The sequence below is a fragment of the Lissotriton vulgaris genome, chromosome 6 (genome assembly GCF_964263255.1).
Source record: "Lissotriton vulgaris chromosome 6, aLisVul1.2, whole genome shotgun sequence".
Taxonomy (NCBI): Eukaryota; Metazoa; Chordata; class Amphibia; order Caudata; family Salamandridae; genus Lissotriton; species Lissotriton vulgaris.
The window spans coordinates 1,375,631,985-1,375,659,360 of record NC_141694.1 but is presented as its reverse complement, the minus strand read 5'-3'; the positions used below and the strand labels follow the sequence as shown (position 1 = coordinate 1,375,659,360).

Genomic DNA, 27,376 nt, shown 5'->3' with positions numbered 1-27,376 from the left:
TTTGATGTTGGATTGCTTTGAACACACTAATGGCTGGTCCACAGAAATGCAAAATGTTAATGTCTATATACACTCCTCAATAGGATGTTTCAATGATTGTTTTTTCATTTGGAATTGTTCCAAACCATTACTTGTGTAATATATTGACATTTTGAGCCATAATCCACAGAGACTCGAAGTTACTTACACTGTTGTTCACTAGAACATTGCTTTTTTAGATTTCCAAATTTCAGTAAGCAGTCAAAGCTTTTCGATGACCTTTTATAGAAATGAAACTACATTTTTATTCAGTTTTGCAAGCAAGTTGTTGACATGCAAAAAGTAACATTGGTGCCATTCCTTAAAATGAACTTATTAGGGACAAAATAAACTGAATTGATGATACCAAATACAAAGACTACAAAGATGTAGTTGAACTCAAATCAAATCAAAGCCAGAAAGAAGGCAGATTTAAAGAACAGACCACACTTGTGTGACCTAACAATCCTACATTTAAAGCTGCACGTAGGAAATCAAAAACTGACAAGATACTATTCACAGAGTACTTACTTCTGAAACTGTAGGGGATTATTAAAAAAAACACTGGCTTCTGGTACAATGGATAGTATATTATAGTATTTAGTCTGATCTGTCTATCTATCTATCTATCTATCTATCTATCTATCTATCTATCTATCTATCTATCTATCTATCTATCTATCTATCTATCTATCTATCTATCTATCTATCTATCCATCCATCCATCCATCTGTTTATAAATGCATATCCATATTTGTCAGACATAAATTAAATGTATTGATTAAATTATAATAATAAGTACATTCTATAAAAATGCTGCATGTAGCCATTAGTGGTCACCCTAATGTTACTCCATTTTTGTTGGTTGAGATCTGTACATTAGAAGTATATTCAACTTGTATATGTATCAATAATATGGATGATGGATAGTCCATTGATGGTGTTGACCTCATTTACCAGGTTACGTTTAGTTTGTTGTATGGATTTGCTCTCCATTGCCTGTTTTATCAAGCAACCAATGTGGCAAATTAAAAAAGGTAGCTATTGTTGTAGAAATTGTATTAGAATCACTTTCTAAACAAAGCTTCTAATGATAGCATACTAATTTCACCTCTTAAAGTTTAAAACTTGTTTCAAGTAAAATATGTGTAATATCCTTAATGCTGGATAGATGCCAAATAATTTGTGACAAATTATGATCAGGTGAATTTATCTCAGACGTGCATTAATGTTCCTCCAAATGCTCTCTGATTCATTTGAATATTTCGCTGTTGGTCACTTTATAAAACATGCTGTGAATCTCCTATGTTTTAACTGATAGATTGTTTATTAGGGGTTTCTTTAACAATGGATGAATAACCTATTTACTGATTGATTTATTGATTGTTTGATATATCTCTGATATGATCCTGTGGCACTTAAATTCATGTAAAGAAACATAAAACTGTCTGCATTCTTTGATGTAGATGAGCATGCATATTTAAATAACCTTGTGGATAGAGGCAAACATAACTTAAGAATAACTCTCCGTAACCTTATTTTTGAGCCATGAAACTGTCTCCCTGAAAATCACTGCTTTAACGTTTTCGTACACCTTTTTCTTAAAAGCTTTTTGTAATCGTGCTTTCAAACATTACCTTTTCAAATTGTGTTTTTTTCTAAAACTCTCTAAGTAACCAAATTGGGCAGCCTAATGATGGTGTTATTCTATCCTAAATTAAGAATTTGATCATAATCATTCCTGACACTTTTGTAGCACAAGGCTTGCAAAAGTAAACTTTTGCAATTTCATCAAGCAGTTTAAATATAGAATTATATCTTATTCCAGTCTTCTGCTGCCTGTGGTGTCCTTTTTCTCGTGCAAAATTCACCCTTTTTAAATCCATTTCAAACATAATTAGCTGTTTATTGCACCTTTGCTCCTATCATCAAAAAGAGTCTATTTTAGATGAAAACACCCTTAACACCAGGGTTGAAGAGATCACTTTATAACCTGTAAAATATTCGCATTATCACCTCAACTCGGCAAGATTTTATCTTCAATGTAATTGGAATGCCCATGTCAACATGAGTCCAATCATAACCATAAATATCAATATTGGATTGCATGCTCAATTTTTACCACTAGGCAATTAGGTAAATTTAGTGTTAAGTTCCGCAAAAGTCATTTTTTGCTCTCGCCAAAAGTTTTTAATGCTTTTCATAAATGGGACCCCCTCACCTTTCTCTTTGTTAGGAAGTTCGTACATGTCTATTTATGAATCCCATAATCAGTTCTATGAAATCATCCTTTTTGTTGTTTCCAAGCATTATTTTTTATATGGCTTCCTAGCTTCACTGATAAAATAGTCAGGCCAGCATGGTCCCAAATCTTGTGTTTGACCCTTAGTTTATAAAACACAATCAATGGCATATCATACACTAATAGGGAGATATTTCTAGTGCAATCAGGCATAACAACTACAGGCACAGCACATGCAATAGTAGTTCTATCTTAATGTCATGTTGCAAAATGTATTTTACTTTCCCTGTTGCGTTCTTTGATATATAGGCAAATGCACTTGTTACTCTCAGGCTGTCAGTTGGGTGCTTTCAATTTGCCTCTGTAAATCGCCTAGTCTTATTTGACCAGTGGCAGAAAGAATAAAAAAAAAGTCAGAGGTCTCCCCAGTGAAGACTGTCATAATTAGCCTCAGAAATATATGACAGGCTGAATAACAACTTCTAAACTTGGGGTTATTGTAAGTTCAATTCTGCGATTATCATATCATTCAAATGTTTCACTTTAAATATTTAAAATCATTGGGGTTTGTTGGCCATCCTCACTATCTAATGATCGTAGAGATATTATTTCTTGTTAGTTCTCAGATTCCCCTTAAAATATTTCCCAAAAGCTTTCAATGGCACAATTCTTTTGTGTTAATTCTCACTCAAACCTACCTCTGGTTCCTTCTGAATCAAGTGCTGTAGTCTCAAAACCTTGTTTTTACTTGGCATAATCACAGGTAATAAGTACTTCTGAACACGAAAGGGACACCACTCGTGTTATAGCTTTTGTGGCGCATGGGGCAGATGGGTTTTTACTGTGCCCTTCACTTTACTTTTCACTTATTTATTCATCTTAGTTTGGTCACACTTTTAGTGGATCTTTCTGAAACACAGTTCCCCTTTATGAGTCAGCCCTGCTCCAACTTTGCATAATTAAGAAGATGTTATCCCAGTTTTATCCAGGCCCACCACAAGCATTCAAATATATTTTGGAGTGTATTCTGTCTGTGATAGTAATGGAGTATTAACTGCTAACTGTTGTGAATGCTTGTGCAACATCTATACTTCTTCTCCTGCTTTGGGGCTGTGTTTCTCAGCAAACTCAGGTTCTTGTTTCCCCACAGAATATTTCTGCATACGGTTCCTGTTTTCTATTTACTGAAAATTATCTACTTTACCTCTGTTATTTACAACACCCTATACATGCTTGATCCAATTTAGTAACTGTTAGAAATGGGGGTCTCTAGTTAGCAAAGGTAGGTACTGTTATTTTTGGGGGTATCTAGTTGGCAGAGGTAGGTACCTTTGACAAATAGGGACCCCTGCGTCTAGTCAGGGTAAGGGGGTGCATTTCGAAAATAACCCCTGCTCACCCCCTTGGTAGCTTGGCACGAGGAGACAGGCTTATCTCAGAGGCAGTGTGTAAAGCATTTGTGAACACATGCAGTAACCCAGTGACAACACTACAGATGGACACCACACAAGTTTTAGTATAAAAATAAATATTTTTATATAGACTTAACACAAGACCACAAACGATAAAAATCCACAATACTGTACTTCAAAAATGGTAGAATTAGCTCAGTTCTCTTAAGATGTAAATGTGACCATATGGGTTCAATGTACCTTTGGATGCGTAACGCTATACAACAAAAGTGTTGCAGGGAAGGTGATGCGTCGGTTCCTTACACGCAAGAACAGTGATGCTTCGGTCCCTTCTTATGCATAGGGGATGCGTTGGTTCTTCTCGGCATGGAGAGGTGATGTGTCGGTTTCTTCCTGCGCTTCTGTGGCGATGTGACCAGCAGCGCTGTGATGCGATGAAGATCCGGTGCAATGAAACAAAGATGCCGTCTTCTTCTTGAAGCGACACGATGTGTGACTCAACGATTCTTCTGAGCCGTGCAGGTCCTGCGACACGCTTCCCGGTAATGCGGCGGCGCCTGATGCGACGCCGATCCTCTTCTCCGGCAATGGGAGGCGCTTCGGCAATGTGATCCGACAGCTGCAGCGGCGGCGACATGCTTCTCTGTTGATGCGGCGGCGTCTAATGCAACGCCGATCCTCTTCTCCAGTGATGCGACGACAGCGGCTGCGGCCGTGACAAGCTTCTTCTTCGCGAGTCGTGCTTCCAGCTCACAGTGACTCGCAGTCCCTCAGAAAGCCCAACACAACAGCAGGCACTTCTAAAAGAACTCTTGGGAGCTGCTGGGTGAAGTCTGTGTTACCTGAGTCTTCAGCAGGAGGCAAGCTCTATCTTAAGCCCTTGGAGATCCTTCACAAGTTGAATGAAAGTAGCACAAATGTCCTTTCTCCTCTCTTTGGCAGTCAGGCAACCACTGCAGGCCAATCCCTCACACTTAGGGATAGTATCTCCTCAGTCTCTCTGGTTCCTCTTCTGAGGAAAGGTTTATTCTTGTTTCCCAAAAGTGATCTAAAGTTCTGGGGTCTGGGTCCCTCCTTTTATACATGTATTTTCTTTGTTCTCTGAAGGCAGAGAGGCCTCTGCCTAGTCTAAACCAGTTCTGGTCAGTCCTGTAGCACTTTGTTGACAAGACTTCTTCTTTCCTTTCACAGTGTAGGGCAGGGCCATCAGACACACCATAGAAGGTGGATCCAGCATTGTGGAGGGAAGGCACAGCCCTATTCAGGTCCCAGGTGCAACTCCTCCCTCCCATCTACAAGCAGATCTCTCTATTCAGCCCTGTGCTGACACACCCTGTCTCCTGGAATCCCCCAGCCACTGTCACTCAAACTCCAGACAAGGAACACATAACCTAGCAGAGGGCGGTTTGGATACTTAGACAATAAAATACCTAGTTTCTAAAAGTGGTATTTCAAATACAAAATGCTAAAACCAACTTCACTAAAAGATGTATTTTATCAGTCTGAGTTCAGGCACACTAAACTTAAATTTCTACCTAGTTCCCTGAGTTAGTTAGGATTATAAGATGTGTAATCAAACTGCCCATTCTGGCCCATGGGGAACAGGTAGCCTTGCAATAGTGAAAAAAGACAATGGCTGTAATTCACTATCAGGATACGCCACACACACCAGGGCATGTCCTACCTTTTACCTACAATGCACCCTGCCCTTGGGCCTACCATAGGGGTGACTAATATGCAGAAAAGGGAAGGTTTAGGGACTGGCACAGGGGTGCACTTGCCCAGTTAACATGGCAGTACCAGAATGCACACAGACTCTGCAATGGCAGACCTGAGACACACTTTTACGGGCTGCTTCTGTGGTTGGCACAATCAGTGCTGTGAGCCCACCAGCAGCATTTGGTTTACAAGCCCTGGGCACACTCTGCACTGTACTAGGGTCTGACAAGTAAACCAAACCAGCCAATCATGGAGTCACTAATCCATACATCAATTTACCATAGGGAGCACTTGCACTGTGGCACTGAATAGCATTGGCGGATCTATGACAGAATTTCGACAGACAGAATTTCGACCTACACAAATATCGGCGTAATTATATCGATAGCAAAAATATCGACGCCCTATGTACAACATGGTAAGTACCAAAATATCGAAAATTTAATATCGATGTAAAAAATATCGTTGTTAAATATATCGTTTTTTTTTTAATTTAAAATAACATAAAAAAAATGTAAATAATACATAATAATTACTTAAACATATTTAAATATATGTAATAATTGTTAAAAAAATAATAATACATATTTAATAAATAAAAAAATGAATCATATATAATATATAATTACTTAACAATAATTACTATTCCCACTCCAGTGGGTGCAACAGTAGGGAAAACTGACCCTGAACACTAAAAATACCCCTTTACCCAAAAAACTAAAACTGACCCTGAACCCTAAAAATACCCCTTTACCCATAAACTGAAAACTGACCCTGAACCCTAAAAATACCCCTTTACCCAAAAACTGAAAACTGACCCTGAACCCTAAAAATACCCCTTTACCCAATAACTGAAAACTGACCCTGAACCCTAAAAATACCCCTTTACCCAAAAACTGAAAACTGACCCTGAACCCTAAAAATACCCCTTTACCCAAAAACTGAAAACTGACCCTGAACCTTAAAAATACCCCTTTACCCAAAAACTGAAAACTGACCCTGAACCCTAAAAATACCCCTTTACCCAAAAACTGAAAACTGACCCTGAACCCTAAAAATACCCCTTTACCCATAAACTGAAAACTGACCCTGAACCCTAAAAATACCCCTTTACCAAAGAACTGAAAACTGACCCTGAACCCTAAAAATACCCCTTTACCAAAGAACTGAAAACTGACCCTGAACCCAAAAAATACCCCTTTACCCAAAAACTGAAAACTGACCCTGAACCCTAAAAATACCCCTTTACCCAAAAACTGAAAACTGACCCTGAACCCTAAAAATACCCCTTTACCCAAAAACTGAAAACTGACCCTGAACCCTAAAAATTCCCCTTTACCCAAAAACTGAAAACTGACCCTGAACCCTAAAAATACCCCTTTACCCAAAAACTGAAAACTGACCCTGAACCCTAAAAATACCCCTTTACCCAAAAACTGAAAACTGACCCTGAACCCTAAAAATTCCCCTTTACCCAAAAACTGAAAACTGACCCTGAACCCTAAAAATACCCCTTTACCCAAAAACTGAAAACTGACCCTGAACCCTAAAAATACCCCTTTACCCAAAAACTGAAAACTGACCCTGAACCCTAAAAATACCCCTTTACCCAAAATTAATTAATATTACAAATAAATTACTTCCCACCCTATTCCCCTATAAACCCACAACCCGCTCCAGTAGTAAAACATATAATTTAGTTAAAAATATACATAAATTATCAATTAATTAATCAATTAATCAATTAAAATAAATCATTGCCAATTAATATTTAATTGCAAAATAAATTAATAATTGAAAAATAATTATTTAATTACAAATAAATTACTTCCCACCCTATTCCCCTATAAACCCACAACCCGCTTTGGTAGTAAAACATAATTTAGTTAAAAATATACATAAATTATCAATTAATTAATCAATTAATCAATTAAAATAAATCATTGCCAATTAATATTTAATTGCAAAATAAATTAATAATTGAAAAATAATTATTTAATTACAAATAAATTACTTCCCACCCTATTCCCCTATAAACCCACAACCCGCTGTGGTAGTAAAACATATTATTTACTCTTATATATTTTTAAATTATAAAAACATATTAAACACATATTATAACAATTAATTTAAATACTTAACTTATATTTCTAACACATATTAGTAAATCGAAATTACTTACATCGATATATATGCTATCGATATTAGTAATTTCGATATTACTTACCTTAGGGTCGATATTCTGGCCATCGATATTCTGGACATCGATATTCTGTCCCATCGATATTAGCAACTCGATATTAGTGTAGGTCGAAATTAAAACTCGATATTTTGACTGTTTACCAGCATTGGCACAGTGCCCATAGCATCTATAACCAGCAAAACACATGAGGCAACAGCAAAATATGGAAGGGAGACCCACACCAAGGTGCCAGGTCTAAATAGGGACCCTTGCTTCTAGTCAGGGTAAGCAGGATACACTTCTAAAATAACCCCTTCTCACCCCCTTGGTAGCTTGGCACGAGCAGACAGCTTTATCTCAGAGGCAGCGTGTAAAGCATTTGTGAACAGAATACAGTGAAAACACTACAAATGGACACCACACCAGTTTTGAAAAATAAGTAATCTTTATCTAAACCAAAACATGACTAAACGACCAAAATCCACAGTAATACAAATATGTCTTTCAGATGGTAGAAATAGTTCAGTTCAAAGCAAATTGTAGATGCAACACCTTTCACACAAAGTACTTGGGAGGTGTAACACAACCAAACAAAACGGGTCGATGCATCGGTTCCTTACACTCAGGGAAGGTGATGCATTGGTTCCTTGCTACTGCGCAGGGGAGGTGATGAGTGGGTTCCTTACCAGAGAGGAGGTGATGCGTTGGTTCTCACTGCATGGGGAGGTGATGAGTCGGTTTCGTAATGCGTCCCCCACCGATGCGACAAACTTGGCGCCTCGATGCGATGATCCGGGATATTGAGTGGATTCTTCCAGCTCCCAGCGGAAAACCATCTCTAGAGGTCCAAAACAACATCAGGCACCTCTTTTCAGGTCAGAACTCACAGAAAAGAAGTTCAGGAGACGCTGGTGGTGAAGCCTTTGTGTCCCTGAGACTTCAGAATAGGAAGCAAGCTCAGTTTCAAGCCCTTGGAGATCTTCCTCAAGCAGGGGACACAGCAAACAGCAAAGTCCTTTCCTCCTTTCCTTGGCAGCAAGTAGCCACTGCAGGTCAACCCCTGACAGCAAACAGCAGAGGGGCAGTATTCCTCCTCAGCTTCTCCGGCTCTTATCCTTGGCCTCTTGATTTCCCAGAAGTGATCTAAAAGTCTGGGATCTGGTTCCCTCTTTTTATACCCAAAAATCCTTTGTTCTCTGAAGGCAGAGAGTGTCTGTACCCAGCCAAAACCAGGTCTGTGGGGCACTTTGCAAGTGCACACCAACCTCCCTTGTCAGTGTGAGCCCTGTCTCCAGACACACCACAGGGGGGCAACGCCATCATTATGGAAGGCAGGCATAGCCCTATTCAGGTGCAGCTGCTACTCCTCCCACCACTCCAAATGCAGACCAGGCCTTTTCAGCCCAGCCCTGACTAATCAGGCTCTCCGGAGCCACTGCTCCTCCCCAGCCCCTGACACTCCAAACGCAGCATTGGAGAACCGTAGCCTTTAGGCTTGGCGACGCAGGGTACGCCTGAAATCCCTGGAATTCACCTGCCTTGTCAAATACAGATACACGGACTCTTCATCTGGCACAGAAGATCGTATTTATTAGCTGCAGCTAGTACAGTGGTCTTAGAAGTCGTTGATATAACGAGGTTCAAAAGAGACTGCCACTTAACTCCGTGGCGCACAGGCTTATATACGGTACAATACAATGCAAAATACAAACACACAAGAGCATGAGGCATAGGCAAATGTTATAGACAATGCTTTAAGTCTCAAGTAACCCAAGTTCCCGTGATTATGTTTGTCGCTCGACCCCTTAAGTAAATTACAAACAAATCCACACAATTCAGTTTACGAGCAGAGAAAACACAGTTGCATGCTCTAAAAGGACAGTCGTGAAACAGGAGAATGCATGAGACGTGTAGCTAGCGAAGGACAGCAGATAAGATAACCTACAGGAAAGAATGGTGCGAACCAACAAATAGTCCGGACGGGGATTAATCAGCTCAGACAGGAATTAGTGTACTCGGCCAGACCCTGACACTCGTTAGTAAACAAGGGCGAAGAAGCCACCTGACACGTAAATGCAGAAACGACAAAAACATCACGCTCGCCGTGCTGCCTGAGTGAGGGCAACACAAAATGGCGGCGGTTACAAAATGGAGGCTGAGCACAAACGAATTCGCAATTTACAGAACCTCAGCATGAAATACACAAACCTAGAAGATGCATACTGGATGGCTAAGCAAGAAAATACCTACTTTCTAAAAGTGGTATTTTCAAACACAGAATGTGAAAATCACCCCCACTAAAGGATGCATTTTAACATTCTGAGTTCAGGCATATCAAACGTCATGTTTCACCTTATTCCTAGGGGCAGATATTTTTATAAGATGTTAGAAACAAACTCTCCATTCTATCCTATGGGAGCAGGTAGCCTTGCAATAGTGAAAAACGAAATTGGCAGTAATTCACTATGAGGACATGCTACACAAATCAGAGCATGTCCTACCTTTCACATACAATGCACCCTGCCCCAAAGAGTACCTTGGGCCTACCTTAGGGGTTACTTACATATAAGAAAAGGGAAGGTTAGGGATTGGCAAGTGTGTGCATTTGCCAAGTCGACATGGCAGTGCAAGACTGTACACATGCTCTGCAATGGCAGGCCAGAGTTATATTTTACAGGCTGCTTCTGTGGGTGGCACAATCTGTGATGCAGCCCAAAAGCAGCATTTGATTGACAGGCCTTTGGCACACACTGTGCAAGGTACTAGGGTCTGACTAGTAAATTTAATATGCCAATCATGGAATTACTAATCCATAACCACAATGCACACAGAGAGCATGTGCATTTTAGCACTGATCAGCAGTGGTAAAGTGCCCAGAGTCATAACACCAAAACAAAACAGGCCATAAATAATACAAGAGGAAAGCAAAAACTTCTGGGATGACATTGAAAAAGGGCAAAGTCCAACAGTAACTTGATTATCAATTTCCTAGGAGTTAGATTAAAACCTCTACCTTTAATGACTGTCATCCCATTACTCTAACCATAGTTGCATAATTGATGAAAAGTTGTCCATAAGAGGTAGGATACATCATCCAGCAGAAACTATATCACATAGGAGGGTGGATTTACTTAGATTACATCCCTCATTTTCATCACCAACCACACATTTAAAGAGAATGTGTGAACCAAATGTGTTATCTTTTTACATAAAAATAAATGTTCTTCACCTGACTCACTCCTATGTGCTTTGTCAGGACTTTCTCCATATTTTGTGCTGTATGAAGTGCATTTGCTATTTCTCCCAGTGGTGGGTGTAGCTAAAACTTAATCTTAACCCCTTGCATGCTGATGACGTCCCCCAGCCGTCATGCACTACGCTGCTCGTGTGCTGATGACGTCTGGGGGCCGTCATGACCACACCCGCGCTTGGAATGTCCAGCACAGGATCAGAATCGCGGCAACATGGAAGGGGTTAATCTCTTCCATCATAGTACAATCGTATGTACTCAATTATTCAATTGAATTAGTTGAAACTGGTACGTTCATTCTCTGTCTTTCACCTAGTGACAAGTTGCATTTGTAAAATAAAACCTTACTGAAACTTTCGGAGGTGCACAGATATACTTCTCCTTTTGCATAACAGTTAAATAAGCAACTTCATTATTTCCTTCATTTTGGACCTGTAAACATTTTTGGTTACAAATACTTGTGGACTTTAAGCTATACCTACAAACAGATCACCCTAGCACTCACCACCAGCAAACTTGACTATGGCAATGCACTCTACGCCGGCATAAACAAGTTCCTACTCTACAAACTGCAAACAACACAGAACACCGTGGCTAGTCTCGTCCTCTGGATCCCCCAGCAAAAACACATCAGCCAACACCTGCAGTGACTCCACTGGCTCCCCGTGGAGAAGAGAGTAACCTTCAAAATCCTCACTAACGCCTACAAATGCCTGCTCAACAACGGACCCAAATAACACAACAACAGAATAAACTTCCACATACCCAAAAAAACCCTGCGATCATCCTACCTCGCACTGGCTGAAACCCCGCGCATCCACGGAGCCAGAGTAGGTGTAAGATCTTTCTCTCACATTGCGCCCAAGACCAGGAACAAGCGACCGGCAGCCATCAGATGTCCGCCCTCCCTGAACACCTTCAGGAAGACCCTCAAGACCTGGCTCTTCGGCTGCACGGAGCAGCGTACCCCCCCTCAGCGCCTTGAGACCCTCACGGGTGAGTAGCGTGCTTACAATTCCCTGACTGATTGTTTGATTTGATATCTTGCATCTCCACTCAAACTTACAGGTTAATGTGAAATAGAGGTGCTTTTCACACCTTTGTACAGTGTTGATGCACTGCTGACAGCTCGCATCTGGGTCGAGTGTGAGGACAGGTGGATAGTCTATGCAGTCTCTCACTATTATAAACAAGCTGGCTCATGGAAGTAGGCCCTCTGGACTTTTGCTCTTTTTTCCTCAGCCACTGGAACCACAAATACCAGCCGCCTCTTCTCACCTCTACAGTGTTTAGGTAAGATCCTTGTGACAGTTGTAGTGTCTGCAAGAAAAACACCATTCAATGGTCCTCATGCTTTAAACGCTTTATAGTCAGGGAGATACACACACAATACAGTTAATGATACAATCATTTTTCAAACAAACAACACTTGGACCCTGATTATAAGTTAGCCGTAGTGGTAATTATAGCATGCAGGGGTAAATAGCCCATGACTTTAACAACTCGTGTGTTCACGTTTTGAAAACTGCATGTGTAATTTAGCACATGTGGTAAATATTGCATGTCTGTAGTACACATGCAATATATAGCACATGCGTTATTTAATGCTTGTGATATTTACCACTTGCAAAAAATGAACACATGTGGTAAATAACACCCAATTACAAGTATAAGAGATCATTAAAACCAGTGGAAAATATCACTTTAAAATAACTCCAGTCAAAAGCAGGTGGCAAAAATTCCTGAATGTGGGGTATGAAAAGAAAAGTGTAAAACAGTACAAAAAAAAACAAGACCAACACGGTAATGCACAACAAAACTTAGTTTATATCCAAGCTGAAAAATATGATTTCACACACAACTGCACACAGGCCCAGACCTACTTAAACAGCCATGAACAGGTTAAGTTCTCACAGGTTGATTGCAGCAGCTCACACTTCATTCTACCGTACACCATCATGGCTGCAACACTGCTAGGCCACTATATAATCCTATGCCATATCCATGTTCTGCTACAACAAACCATGCTGGATGAGGATGGAAACCAGGCCACCAATCAAGGACATTAAATGGTGCAGCAAAGCAGGATAAGAGCCAGGATTGATTGAGTAGGTCTGGACCCCATAAACATGAGTTATCTTAAGATCCAGAGCATACACAGGCTCGAAACATATTTTAATCACTACAGATACCCTAGAGCCCAACATAGGGATCCACTGCTCTTGCCCCTTCCTGGAAAATTTAAGCAGGATTAGCATTCTTTGCAATAGGCAATAAACAGCAGACAGTAGGATTGGTGTATGGCATTTCTCAGGCAACCTTTAACAAAATACTTCAAAAATGGGATACAAACAAACTCAGGGCGCTCCTCTTGATATCAGGGAAATGTATAAACTAATTCTCAATCAGATTTGGTGCATCTAGAGGAAGGGCGTGTATCCAACACCCCTATCTTTCTGTTATGAACAGAAATAAAGCAGTACTATATACCCCTGAGCACACAATAAAGTATTATAATCAGTATGTCCAATTGTCTTTGTACTTCAAATCGTTCAGTAGACCACAAAATAATAGCACTTGAGTCAGTAAAATATCTCTCGATTGTCCTTCAGAGTTTTATTCCAAATGTTCCAAGTTAGATCCGATTCCAATATGTATTTCTTCAGTACATCAATTCAATGGAAAAAGTAAAGTTGCCAACACGTGTTTCGTCGTGTGTACATTCCACACATAGACTTCCTCAGGGCTTGAAAATTATATTTGCAATCCTTTCTATACTTCTGTCCTCCACTCCAATATAAATTCGACCAAATGTCCCCTCCAATACTGCGTGTCTCTGTATGTTGGGGCACTTCGTATCACAAAAGTTCTGCCCGGTCCCCAGACGAATCTGTACCGTTCAATAGTATCTCTAAGTTAAGCCAAAATCTAAATAGTCAAGGACCGAGGGTAGTCTGTTTCAATGGAAATTCATCACCGTCCCGACCCGTGGTTCAGCTGCAAGTGTCCTCGCTGTCCTCGTCTGGGGACCGGGCAGAACTTTTGTGATACGAAGTGCCCCAACATACAGAGACACGCAGTATTGGAGGGGACATTTGGTCGAATTTATATTGGAGTGGAGGACAGAAGTATAGAGAGGATTGCAAATATAATTTTCAAGCCCTGAGGAACTCTATGTGTGGAATGTACACACGACGAAACACGTGTTGGCAACTTTACTTTTTCCATTGAATTGATGTACTGAAGAAATACATATTGGAATCGGATCTAACTTGGAACATTTGGAATAAAACTCTGAAGGACAATCAAGAGATATTTTACTGACTCAAGTGCTATTATTTTGTGGTCTACTGATCGATTTGAAGTACAAAGACAATTGGACATACTGATTATAATACTTTATTGTGTGCTCAGGGGTATATAGTACTGCTTTATCAAAATACACTACTAAGCAATGGATGCCTTGAAGAGAGAAAGTGAGCAGCATATACAGTTCCCCTTGGACACCAACACAACTAATGCCAGCTAAGAAAACATATGTTCTACAGCAGGATTTCCTGACATCATATGCCCAATTGACTGAACGCATGAAAACCTTGTGGCCTCACATAGTCAGAACCAAGTGTGCTGAACCCGTAAATTGAAACACACTATTTATGTGCAAATGCTGTGTGATGTGGATCTGCCTATACTGAACAGGGTTAGGCGCTCTGGACGATACCACGTCATGTTACTGACAAAAAGCAACATTAGTCATACCGTGGTGACACATCACTCTTAATCTACGGGGCAGACCAATCAACACTTCACCATCAAGATTACAATGCAGTATGATTGTTCTAGTCCAATCTCAATCAATGCCAGCAGCACTATTAGAGAGTTATTAGCCTCCTCCCATGATATCACATACATAGATCAATGTGAATATGTGCAACAATCATGATCATTCTCAAGCAAAGCCAACTTTTTAACAATCACATGTACTTCCATTACAACTTTTATGTCTCTTACCTTGGATTTCACTGACCTCAAGACGTTCTTTTATCTCTTCCACTTCAGACATGCTGCTGATGGTCATAGTTGTTTCTTCCCACAGCTTGAGATAGAGCTAAGGTAGGCAACTACTACTAGGTACCATTTTTTAGCTTTCGTGTTTGGCAACTCGCTTAAGTTCCTAGAATTTCAAGGTTTTGAATCTGCTTTTATTGTTGTCCACATTGTGTGGATATGCTGATTCAGTATTGATGTTGTCCATTATTTCATTCTGCAGTCATGTTTTGTTTGTTTTTGGTGACATCTTCAGCATCAGATGGCACATTAAACAGTCATGATGCCTTGCGACCTCCTAGCACCGGACCTCCAGCTCAGAATTTGAAAACGTGTACTTTCTTTCCCTGCCTGGGTCCATAATGGAGGAGTATGGAAGGTTTCAGCTTGTAATGACTGTGTAACATCAGAGGATGGCAGTGGATTATGCTTGTCTTGTTTAAAGGTGCTTTGTCTACACAGAATGAATGCCTGCACACTCCCACACAGTGAGGAGTTGTTGGTATATACGTTCAGGATGTCCTAAGGTCCTTTTGTGTTTTGATTTTGCTGTTTCTGTTCTCTAGTGTTTAATTTCCTCGATCTAGGGGAAGCCAAAGCCTGAAAATCAGCACTTTCTGATGGGTTGTGAATGTGTGATTTATTGGGTGTGGTATTTACCACATCCGCTAAATACCATACATTCGGTATGTAACATATGTGCTAAATAAGGAATACCACATGGTATTACACGGTAAAAGTACATAATCAGTGTTGTTTAACACATGTTATTTAGTGAACCTCCTGGAATTAGCATTTCCCCTACCTGCAAGTTTGGCGGAATTTACCACTATCTTCGAAAGCAAGGCCTTAGTATTCTAATACAGATAATCACTCAATTTTCAGATAAACACATAACATGCAATATTAATATTATTTTAAATACATAAATCATACTTAGAATCACATAAAGACAGACATCAGCATAACTAGTGTTCATTTGAAGAAAGGAATCAGATGGTGCAGAAATAAACATTTGCAGCAAAATACAAATCTTAAAACTTGTACCAGACAGGTCACAGTAAAATGCATGCATGAAGGAGTTAGAAAGTGCAAGCACATTGTGATTGAAAAGACTTGGGGGCATATCACCAACAACCAGTGATAATTATTGCTAAGCGCACTTAGCGCTAGGATAATTATCGCTGGCTATCAATTGTTTTTACTGCGGAGATAGCGCGCTATCAGCGATGCTTATCTCCAGAGTGATAAAAACAACCGAGTTAGCTGCCAAATGTGCAATTATCGCTGGGATTCCAGCGATAATCGCACAACCTTTGGTGCTACGTTGGTGATAGGACAGCCGGCTGGAATGCCAGAAACCGGTCCTCGGAAGCTTGTTTCCGGTCCAGGGAAGACATGGCTTGGCAGTTCGGGCTGGACTGTTCCCATGAGGCATAGGTTCAGACTGATTTGAATATGGCCATGTCTGAACTGGGGTGGCAGAGGGGGCTAAAGAACGGTGATGGATTAAACCCAGATCTTTTGACTGGGTGTGAGTGTTTGATTGATTCAGATGCTCCGTCCATCACCACCCCCTTTTGTACCGCTTTTGGCCGCCATAAGTGTGGCAGGGTATGCTCAGACGTGAGTCACTTGCTCACTTTGCCACTGGATTCAAGCAAGTCGGGCTGAAGACGGCTGGAATGCCAGAAACCGGTCCTCGGAAGCTTGTTTCCAGTCCAGGGAAGACATGGCTTGGCAGTTCGGGCTGGACTGTTCCCATGAGGCACAGGGTCAGACTGATTTGCATATAGCCATGTCTGAACTGGGGTGGCAGAGTGGGCTAAAGAACGGTGATGGATTAAACCCAGATGTTTTGACTGGGAGTGAGTGTTTGATTGATTCAGATGCTCCGTCCATCACCACCCCCTTTTGTACCGCTTATGGCCGCCATAAGTGTGGCAGGGTATGCTCAGACGTGAGTCCCTTGCTCACTTTGCCACTGGATTCAAGCAAGCCGGGCTGAAGACGGCTGGAATGCCAGAAACCGGTATTCGGAAGCTTGTTTCCGGTCCAGGGAAGACATGGCTTGGTAGTTCGGGTTGGACTGTTCCCATGAGGCACAGGGTCAAACTGATTTGCATATAACCATGTCTGAACTGGGGTGGCAGAGTGGGCTAAAGAACGGTGATGGATTAAACCCAGATCTTTTGACTGGGTGGGAGTGTTTGATTGATTCAGATGCTCCGTCCATCACCACCCCCTTTTGTACCGCTTTTGGCAGCCATAAGTGTGGCAGGGTATGCTCAGACGTGAGTCCCTTGCTCGCTTTGCCACTGGATTCAAGCAAGCCGAACTGAAGACGGCTGGAATGCCAGAAACCGGTCCTCGGAAGCTTGTTTCCGGTCCAGGGAAGACATGGCTTGGCAGTTCAGGCTGGACTGTTCCCATGAGGCACAGGGCCAGACTGATTTGCATATAGCCATGTCTGAACTGGGGTGGCAGAGTGGGCTAAAGAACGGTGATGGATTAAACCCAGATATTTTGACTGGGTGTGAGTGCTTGATTGATTCAGATGCTCCGTCCATCACCACCCCCTTTTGTACCGGTGATAGGACAGGGCATACTTAGCCATGATATACACCTTCCATTGGATATCATGGCTGAGTCAGATGAAAAGCAAGCATAAGTAAAGTAGCGATAACCGAGGTTAGCGCTACTTTTCTTATCACTCTGCAGGTTAGCGTGAGGCTTGATATTAGGAGAAATGTCGCTTAGTGACATTTCTCCGGTTATTCTGGGAAGGAACACCCACTTTGCATCTCATTAGAGATGCAAAGCTGGGCGTTAAGGTAAAGGCGCTGAGGCAAGGATACGCGCGATAGCGTGACCTTGCTAATAGGGGGATACAATTATCGCCGCTTTCCGGCCGAATACGGCCGCTAAAGCGGCGATAATTGTCTTACTGATATGCCCCCAGGAAACTGAATAATTATTACAGGTTTGGTGGTGGTTCACATGCTAGCTCCTTCCTCCTTCCTCGGTACTCCAATCAGAGGGACAAATACAACCCCCCTTTATTGAGTTTCTTTCTGACTGCCAAAATTTCTAATGAATGTTGGGTGATATACCTGATTACCTAGGTTATCTGGAGGCTTACAGAGCAGCTACAGCTGTCTTACAACATTAAAATCAAGAAGGGAAGACAGCTGGCAATGCAAGAACGTCTCTCAAAATTGCACATAAGACTGGCCAACGCACTATGCTCTGTAGTCTCCGCCCTTATTCCCTCATTGCAGAGTGTGAATAAAAATTGCACCCTCTTCACCTTTACTGCAACAAGGTGAAACACTCGTTTTCTAAAACAGCTTCCTTCATATTCATTTTCAAAATAATGGTTCCAAGATATTTATTTTCACCATGGTATCTCTTCAAAATGATATCCACATCTCTGCACTGAGAAACAGGGATTAATTTTAAATAAACAAAAGTGACAGTTTCAATGAGACCACTTTCATATATAATAGTGTTATGCAAAATCTTAATTATGTTCAGTGACTTATCTAGGTGCAACACAATGGGATAATTCTTTTTTCATTATTGTGGGTTTGGATTGGTTAGGTCCTCCTCTCACTTTTCAGCAGAAGCACCCATTTGTATTGATTTGTGTCACTCCCTGCATGTGTGTGTTCACCACCCTACTTCCAACTGCTGCTGCCACTTTGCCAATTTGTGCTGCAGTGGAGCTGACATATGAGGTGAGCTGGCAGCTCATGGCTGAGCATTGATTGAACCGGTGGAGGCAGGCTGTCATGCAGGGTGTGAAGGTGGCAATCAGTGCAGCTTGTGTCTTTATCACTTGCACCGAGAAATATAACATCAAGAGCAAACTAATAAACAGAGGGATGCAAAATTACAGTGAGGTTTCAATTCGTCAGTTGCTCTGTGGTGCAGACTTAGTTATAGTCACAGTTACTACAACTGTTATTGAACCTTCTTGCTCCCTATTTGTACTTTATAATGCTAATTTATGTTCTGGAGTCCAAGGCCTAGCTCATTTTTTCTTCGTTTATTGCAGTGTTGAGCTGATCATTGTCCATCTATTAGTCCTGAACAATTAAACAGGTAATTAAGCTAAATGTATATGTGGGAATAGATGAGGATAAATATCCCATTGGTCTACAAAAAAGAGTTACTGTGTAAGATAGTCAGAGGATGATTGAAAATATGATCAATACATGCATATATAAATCATATAGCAGTTTTCCAATAGTTTAGGAGTGAAGGGTAATATGTGTATCCACTTTTGGGGGTATGAAGGAGAGCGAAAGCAAACTGAACTCTGTTTATGTGATGATGTTTTGTACATACAAGAAAAGTAATTACATTTTATGTATTTTTTCAGTTTGGATTGTTGTCTTATATTAGAGTCCTGAAGAAGGTGGTTATATCGAATAACATCCACTGAAACGCTGTGTTGACAACTATATGCTGTTAAGCATCATTTTTAACATTTGTGATATTTGTGCTGTTTTTAAACTAGTATACTGTATATGAGATTTTCAAATACTATTTAAAAAAAAGTTTTTAACCTATGGCATTTGATGCATGAAACATACTGACATAGAGAGGAAAGCGAGGTGGCTTAAAAAGAAAAGAAAAACACCTTTGTCTATTTGGAAAAAAGTGTTTTTTAATATTTTTGAATAGTTTTTATGTATATTGGTATAATATTTTGGTATAATATAATTAACAACATTATCACATATATTTGGGTTCAGCATTATGAGTTTACAGAAAGCCTGAGATATGATGAGTGAAAAAAGTAAGCAATTTAATAGGGTTTTCTGAAATTGTCACGTGGGGGATATTTTTGTAATTATATTGTAGTGATCCCTGTCCCCTACTGTTGTAAGGGTACCTCTCAAATTTTGTGGATAATTCCCTTTGGAACTAAACACCCTTGAGCACAAACTCCTTTTTCGCAAAGCTTTGAAGACCTGACTGTTCCAGAACTAATTTCTCACAGGCTTGATAATTTTGGTGTCTGTTGCAGAGCTGGAAGGCCTCCGGGTAGCTGTGCGCTATAGAAAAACTACAGAATATAATATCTTCTCATTGGTGAGGCTATTAGCGTCTAGATACAATTTTTTCTCAAATCTCATGAATACCGTATTATCCTTATCCCTTCACATTTGCTTAGTCACTGAGGGCCAGATGTAGGTGTCCAAATACCGGTCGGAAACGCCCGAAAATACCGATTTTCGTCCGTTTCCGACCGGTATTTGGACATTGGTATGCTGGGGTAGCAAAAACATGCAGATTCGGTAAATTTACAGAATCGGTAATTTTACCGAATCAGTAAAATTACCGAATCTGTAATTTCTTAATTTAGGTAGCACTTTAAACAGTGCTACAGGGCCTTTAGAATTCGTTATTTACCACCTAATACCATTGGGTGGTAAATACCGAATTCCTGTGTACATGCACATCTGTGCATGTACACCTGTGCCATGTGACACACATACATGCCCATAGGAATCAATGGCAAATACCGATTCGGTAATTACCGAATCAGTAAATAACGAATCCTACCGATTCGGTAAAAATTACCGAATTTTTACCTACATCTTATTTACCGATTCATAAATACCGAATCGGTAAAATTCGGTATTCATGAATCGGTAAATAAGATTTACCTACATCTAGCCCCGAGTTCTGTTACACAAACACATCATGTCTATTTTGTCATTCATTCCTTTGGGGCTCATAGAGTTCAGTCTATTGAACCAATATATGTCCCTTTGTATTAAACTAGTTGTTATATCCATATCTTGTACTGCAATAGGGATGATACTGAGAATTCCAAAACATAATTGAGATAAGCTGAGTCCTTTTTCAGAGAAATATGTCGATAGTTCTGCTTAGGTAGTTTGGATTCTGATGGTACTTTTGTATTCACTGAAAGTGAATGTTTAACAGAACTCAATAACATGAGTGCCCTGATTAAGGGGTTGATAATACAGGACTTTAACGTTTTATGTAAAGCATCCATGGAACTTGGATAACTTGTGAAACCACCTAGTAAATTGGCATCCATAACCTCTGACCTTTGTGGTTTCCTCATACCGCCTAACACCTTTCAGCCTGCCACATTCAAAGCAACCTCGATTGTAAGAAATGTAGTAGATTCACTACCGTTGCAATTAAGTGAGCTGGGGTTCAAGCAAGCACACAAAGGCCCGTAATTACTAACATTTGACGCAGTGCAAAAAAGCAAGACATCTTGCTGTGCTGTGTCAAATGCAGAGACCAGGAATGCACCATATTTACTAACATGGGGCACATTTCTGCTCTCTCTGTTCACAGGCGCATTAGCACCAATGCATGCACTCTTGTGCCATTATGGCTGGGTGCCTACATTACAGGCAGGCTAGATTTGTTGCACAACTGGACATGGCCAACATCCTATGAATTTGCAAGACCACGGCTGGAGCAAGATCCTTCTCCTACCTCGCTGCGAAGACCTGGAACTCCCTGCCTTTACATCTCAGGCAAACATTGTCTCTGCCTGGAATCAGGAAGAACCTCAAGACCTGACTGAACCGCAGATCTACTCCTCTCTGCGCCTTGAGACCCTAACGGGTGAGTAGTTGCGCTTTATAATAACCCTGATTTATTAATTGACGGTAAACCTTCCTGCACAAAATAATCCTCAGAGGCGTTTTCCTCTTTGTAAGTGTGTTGCAGAGTGCAGCACAAGTAGAAAGAGGAAATAACAAGGAGAAATAAACATATTTATTCTTGTTATGTCTCTGTTGGTGTTATGAACCCCAGTGTACCCAAATATAGGCCTAGGTAGTTACACAACCTTTTACCTACCATTGTTCTACATAATGGGTTTGGTGCTGACCTTTTACCTAGTTAGGTGATGCATGAACGTTTTGTTTTTTTTTGTAGGAGAGTAGGGTCTGCTTTCCTATGGTCACCCCACTTTTTGCTTTTTGCTTCACTGGTTTTCGACTTAATGTGGCTGTGGTCCTGCTAATCAGACCCACAGCCCAGCTGTACTCTCTCTAAATTCAATACCATGTACTTTAGGTACATTACCAATGGGACATTGGGTCACCTTATGATCCCCTGTACAGTGTACTATAGGTACCCAGGGCATAGCTGCATCCAAGGCCTACCAGGGGCAGCAGCATGTATAATGCCACCCCTGGCTAGCCACTCACATTGACACAACTGGCTGATCACTAAGCTGGGGCAAGGTCATGTAATCACCCCTTGTTTAGGTGTAGTATCCCTATACCTACCTTTACATATAGACACATATATAACTATAAGTCACTCCTATGGCAGGCCTTAACAATCCTGGAGGCAGAGTGCTTGGTTTTATGTGAGATGAGGATCTAGCATGAGCTGAGCTTGTCTGCAGCTTTCGGAACCATGTCCTTACAGCTTTTCTATGATATAGCCATACCATATACTCTTAAGTGCATTATAATCCTCGCGGTTAAATGCTAACTTTGGTTTGGCTGTATCAAAACATGTTGTGTAAGGTGTCATACACTTTAGAATACTACCCCCTCGCCAGTTCTGGTGACGGGGGTAGCATTACACCCTTCTAGAGGGAGAAGACATGTTGTTCCCACTAAACCCGGTTAAAGTTAACCAGAGCCTCAGAATCACAAAATGGATGCTACTGCCACAGACACAAGTCTGACCTGCTGCTGCTGGGAGCCCTTCCAGCAAGGGAGGCTTGGACAATAGGTTTCCTGTCTTGGGAGGTGCTAGCACACCCCAGACAGGCCATAGTGTATTGGGGCAGGGGGGGCTGAATGAAATGAGACACTGCCTGGGGCACACAAGGTGTCCCACGCATAACCCGGTTCAAAACAGTTGCTGGGGCACTCCAGCCCCAGCTCTGGCGTGAAACTGGACAAAGGGAAAGGGATGTAACCACCCCCTTCCCTGGTCCCACCCATAGGAGGGACATAGCAGGTAATCCAGCCCCTTAGATTAGTATATAGGTAGGAGCTGAGTCTAGAGACTTTAGATTGATCCTGAACTGAAACTTGAAACAGAACTCTGGACCTTCGACGTTCTACTTGAAGATAGAAGACTGAAGAATCTCCCTTGTGGTCAAGGAGAGCCACCCTGCACAAGCAGGCTCCATCAAGCGATCAATGGTTTGCTTTGTCATCGGTCTCGCCGGATCCCGAACACAGAGCCTGACAAGACCCAAACTTCCAGACTTCCTTCAGCCCGATCCACAGCCACAGCAAAGCTGAAACCTGTGGAGGCGACGCGAGACGTGGGACCGGCCATCTTGGAAAGCCAGCAAATTGCTTTCCGTGCAACTTCTGAGGCACCCTCGAAGTTGTGCATTGGGGACTGAGAAGTCCCAGCCCCGAGCATGATCTGCACCAAAGACCAGCCCTCCACACTCCACGAGTGCCGCGTGGGGCCCTTTTGCATTTTCCTGCTTGATGCATCTGTCCGGTCACTTGCCCGTTGGCTAGTGGCCACTGTGACAATGAACTACAAATTTCCACTGCTGGCCTGGTTGCTCCAGGCTGGCCCTTGCTTCCCTGAAAAGGAGAAGCCTTTCAGACCTTGTTGGTCTGATCCAGAAGCCATCTTCAATTCCTGCGTGGGTTGCCTTAGCCAAGGCTTGTTGACTCCAATCTGGAAGCCGATACCGCCGACAGCGAGATCCTTTGTGGGACCGTCCGTGCTCACCTCCTGGTTGTCGTCAACACCTCCTGGTCCATGTGGCTGCAGAGACAATCTTCACAACATCACCTGATTGCTTCGCGACACGCCTGGTTCCTTCCTGGTCACTGGCTAGTGACCCAGACTCTGTCCCCTCTGCTTTCAGGAACTCTTCATCCTTGATCCGCCCTTGGATCCAACCGGACACTTCTCTCCTGGTCGCCTGCAGCATCTTTCTTCAAGGCTCCATAGGATTCAGCGACGAAACCCGACACACTTTGACACCTATGCACCCGCTTCCTGTAGGTGAGGTAACGCGAGTACTCCGGTGCTCGTGTGGGTGTTAACTATCCTTGTGTCCCAGTTTTCAGGAGTTTTCTCCTAGTCCATCCGGAAGTGACCTAAAAGAACTAGTTTCCATTTCTTTTGTTCCCATTCTAACTCTATGGTAACTTGCGTGTGTGTAAAGACACTGCACACGCCTCCTACTTCCTATCCTTTGGTAGTACAGTGTAGCCCCTGTGATTCCCTAGGCCCTAGGCCTATCCTTTGTTCGTGACGTGGTTCTTATACCACTATTTTAGTATATGGTTTGACGTGCGCCTGGGGTGATACTGTATATTGTGCAACTTATTGTATGATAATTAAGTATCTTGTTATGTGCTTGTGCCTCTGACCTCATAAAGAGTTCAGAGGGGTTGTGTTAGAAATAAATACATATATATTTTATATATAACCTGTGTGGTGTCCTTTCATTTGGTATTAAAGGGGTTACAAATGGTAAAACAGCTGACTTCACATGTCCTCTTGAGTTTAGCCTAAGACTGCTTTGTACATGCTACCACTAGGATAGCTGGTCTATAAGGTTGACTTTACAACCATCACCATAAGGGTTGTTTGGACTGATACAGGGTGCCCACTAGAATAGTGGACATCACATATCAGGCCAACTTCTCACATTGGTGTGCAGCGGTTGGGATAAGAGCTTGCTGTTGTTTTACCAATTGTAATCTTTGAGATATCATTTGAAAGATCACATCAGGTACCTATAGGTACATATACCAAGACTTATAATACTTAAGTTCTACTGAAATTAGTTGTTGTAGACCAAAGGGCCTAGCACACCTTGACTACAACTCCTAGAGAGGTTTAGTAGGAAAACCCTCAGTGTAGGTAGGTGCACACACCACACCTCACTAGATCATGTCTGCCACAGGTGAACCTAGTGCGTCTCTACCTGTAGGAGGTGACCCTCCAAGGGCACCCTCCAGATTTGATATACTCAGCTTCAGAGAGCTGAGACACTTGTGTACCACAAGGAAGTTGAAACAGGGTTCTAACCCTACCCTTCAGCACCTGATAGAACTCCTAGAAGAATCTGAGGTTCTTAAGGCCTCTAGTACAGGCCCTACAGGTAATGCAGATGAGGTCCTACCCTCAGCAGATGATGCCACTGACCCTCCAGTCATAGATGATGAGGATGAGGTTAGGGAAGATTCTGGGGATGAGGTAGACAGCCAGTTCCAAGTTAGGAGACTTAGCCAGGCTAACCTAAGCTTACATGGGGCTGCAGAGGGGGCAGCCCCATACAGACCTATTTGTAGATTTAACTAGAGGTATAGGAGGGACAAAACCAACTCAGGGGACTCCATCCACTCTAATGCTTCTAATGGGTCTAATGCCTCTGCTCAGAGGAGAATGACTTGCCCTCAGAGGAGAGAACATCAGGCCAGAATGAGAGAGGTTAATCTGAGGATTGAGAGGCAAGAACTTGAAGTTGCCTTGGCCAAGGAGAAACTTGCTCTTGCAAGAGAGAAAAAGATAAGTGGAGTAGATTCCACTGGTGGCAGCAATATCCCTAAGGATAAAGACAGGTCCTATGACAATAGACACATGAGTAAGATTGTGCCCCCCTACAAAGTTGGGGATGACATCCACAAATGGATAACTGCTTTGGAGAGGGCCTGCAAAGTACAGCAGGTACCCCAGAGTCAGTGGGCAGGAACCTTGTGGCTCTTCTTTTCAGAAAAGGGTAGAGATAAGCTCCTCATAGTTAGTGATGTTGATGCTAACAATTACACTGTCCTGAAGAGTGCTCTGATTGATGGATTAGGCCTAACCACTAACAGTACAGGTTGATGTTCAGAGATACCCAGAAGACACAGACTCAGGACTAGACTGATTTTGTTGATTGTGCCACTAAGGCTCTGGAAGGCTTGTTATTGGGAAGTAAAGTTAAGGACTATACAAGATTTTATAATTTGATCATGAGAGAGCAAATACTTAACAATTGTCAGAACCAGTTATTGCATCAACACCTGATTCACTCAGATCTGACCTCTCCCCACGAATTGGGACAGAAGGCAGACAAATGGGTCAGAACCAGGGTTAAGCAGAAAAACCAGGTCCAAGGTGGTGATCAGAAAAAGGCAGACCAAAAAGGTGGGGATCAGAAACCAAAAGACCAGAAGTCTTCAACAGGCCCCCAAAAAGCTAAGAAGAAGAAAGAAGGTCCAAAGAAACCTTGGTGTAATTATTGTAAATCTGCCTCTCACTGGTTCAGTGAGTGCACCAAGAGAGGTACAGCCCCTACCACTGTAGCCCCTAAGGCATCTGCACCCCCTAGTACAGTTAAAAGTGGTAGTTCCCAACCCAAGGCTATAGTGGGGTTAACCCTGGGTACTGAGGTGGATTCTGGCCTAGTCAGGATTCCAACTCAGGCTGTTCTTGTCTGTAATGGGGACATGGTTATGTCCTCTACTGTGAGTCCCAGTACTCTGGGCAAATACAGACAAACGCCTTTGATCAATGACAAAGTGGACACATTTGCCAGTGTCACTATGGTGACAACTGACTTTGTGGACCCTAGACAGATTGTACTGGGAGATAATTACCTGGCGACCAATTCTAGCAATGTCACTACTACACATAGTGTGGCAGTTGGTACTTTGTCCTCTGGAGGGGTAACTGGCCTCAAAAGAGTTGTGGTAGGTGCAGACCTCCCAGTTGAATGTCTGTTGGGTAATGATCTTGAATCCTCAGTATGGTCAGAAGTGGAGTATAGAACTCATGGAGAGATGTTAGGCATACCAGCTCATGTCCTTGCTGTGACCAGGTCACAGGCCAAAAAGTGCCAAACTGAACAGGCCTTGGATCCTGAAACTATGGACCAAGTGCCACCCAAGAGAAAGAGCAGTAGGGTTAAGGTGGTGCCTTCCACCCTGCCTGCAAGTGAGGATCAGCCTTCGCAGGAAGCTGATTTTGAGACCCCTGAAGGAACTGTCCTAGAAGAACTTGAACCTGGCCAGGTTGAGTTTCATGGGACAGGGGGACCTTCAAGGGCAGACTTAAGGCAGGCACAGTTAGACTGTTCCTCTCTTGAACCTCTCAGACAGCAAGCTGCTTCTGAGGCTGCTGGGAATGCTACAGGTACCCACAGAGTTTACTGGGATATAGGACTCCTTCATTCAGAGGCTAGAGACCCCAAGCCTGGTGCTTCCAGGAGGCTAGTCATACCTCTGGCATTTAGGGGGTTCCTTCTTACCTTAGCCCATGATATTCCCTTAGCAGGACACCTGGGCCAGAATAAGACTTGGGACAGGCTTGTCCCTCACTTTCACTGGCCCCATATGTCAGAAGATACCAAGGAGTTTTGTCGCACCTGTGTGACCTGCCAAGCCAGTGGCAAATCAGGTGGAACAACAAAGGCCCCCCTCATACCACTACCTGGGGTAGGGGTACCCTTTGAAAGAGTATGGATTGACATTGTTGAACCAGTGGATCCCCAAACAGCCTGTGGGCACAGA

At 42.2% G+C, this 27,376-nt stretch overlaps 1 protein-coding gene across 1 annotated transcript in view; it reads right to left on the bottom strand.

The window, feature by feature from the left end:
- The window catches only part of LOC147708887 (uncharacterized), a 178,018-nt gene extending 163,117 nt beyond the window's left edge, over positions 1-14,901 (bottom strand). The window contains exon 1 of the mRNA XM_086925799.1: positions 14,835-14,901. Coding sequence (XP_086781925.1) covers positions 14,835-14,901 — 67 coding nt within the window. The remainder of the gene's footprint in view (positions 1-14,834) is intronic.
- Positions 14,902-27,376: the final 12,475 nt, after the last annotated feature.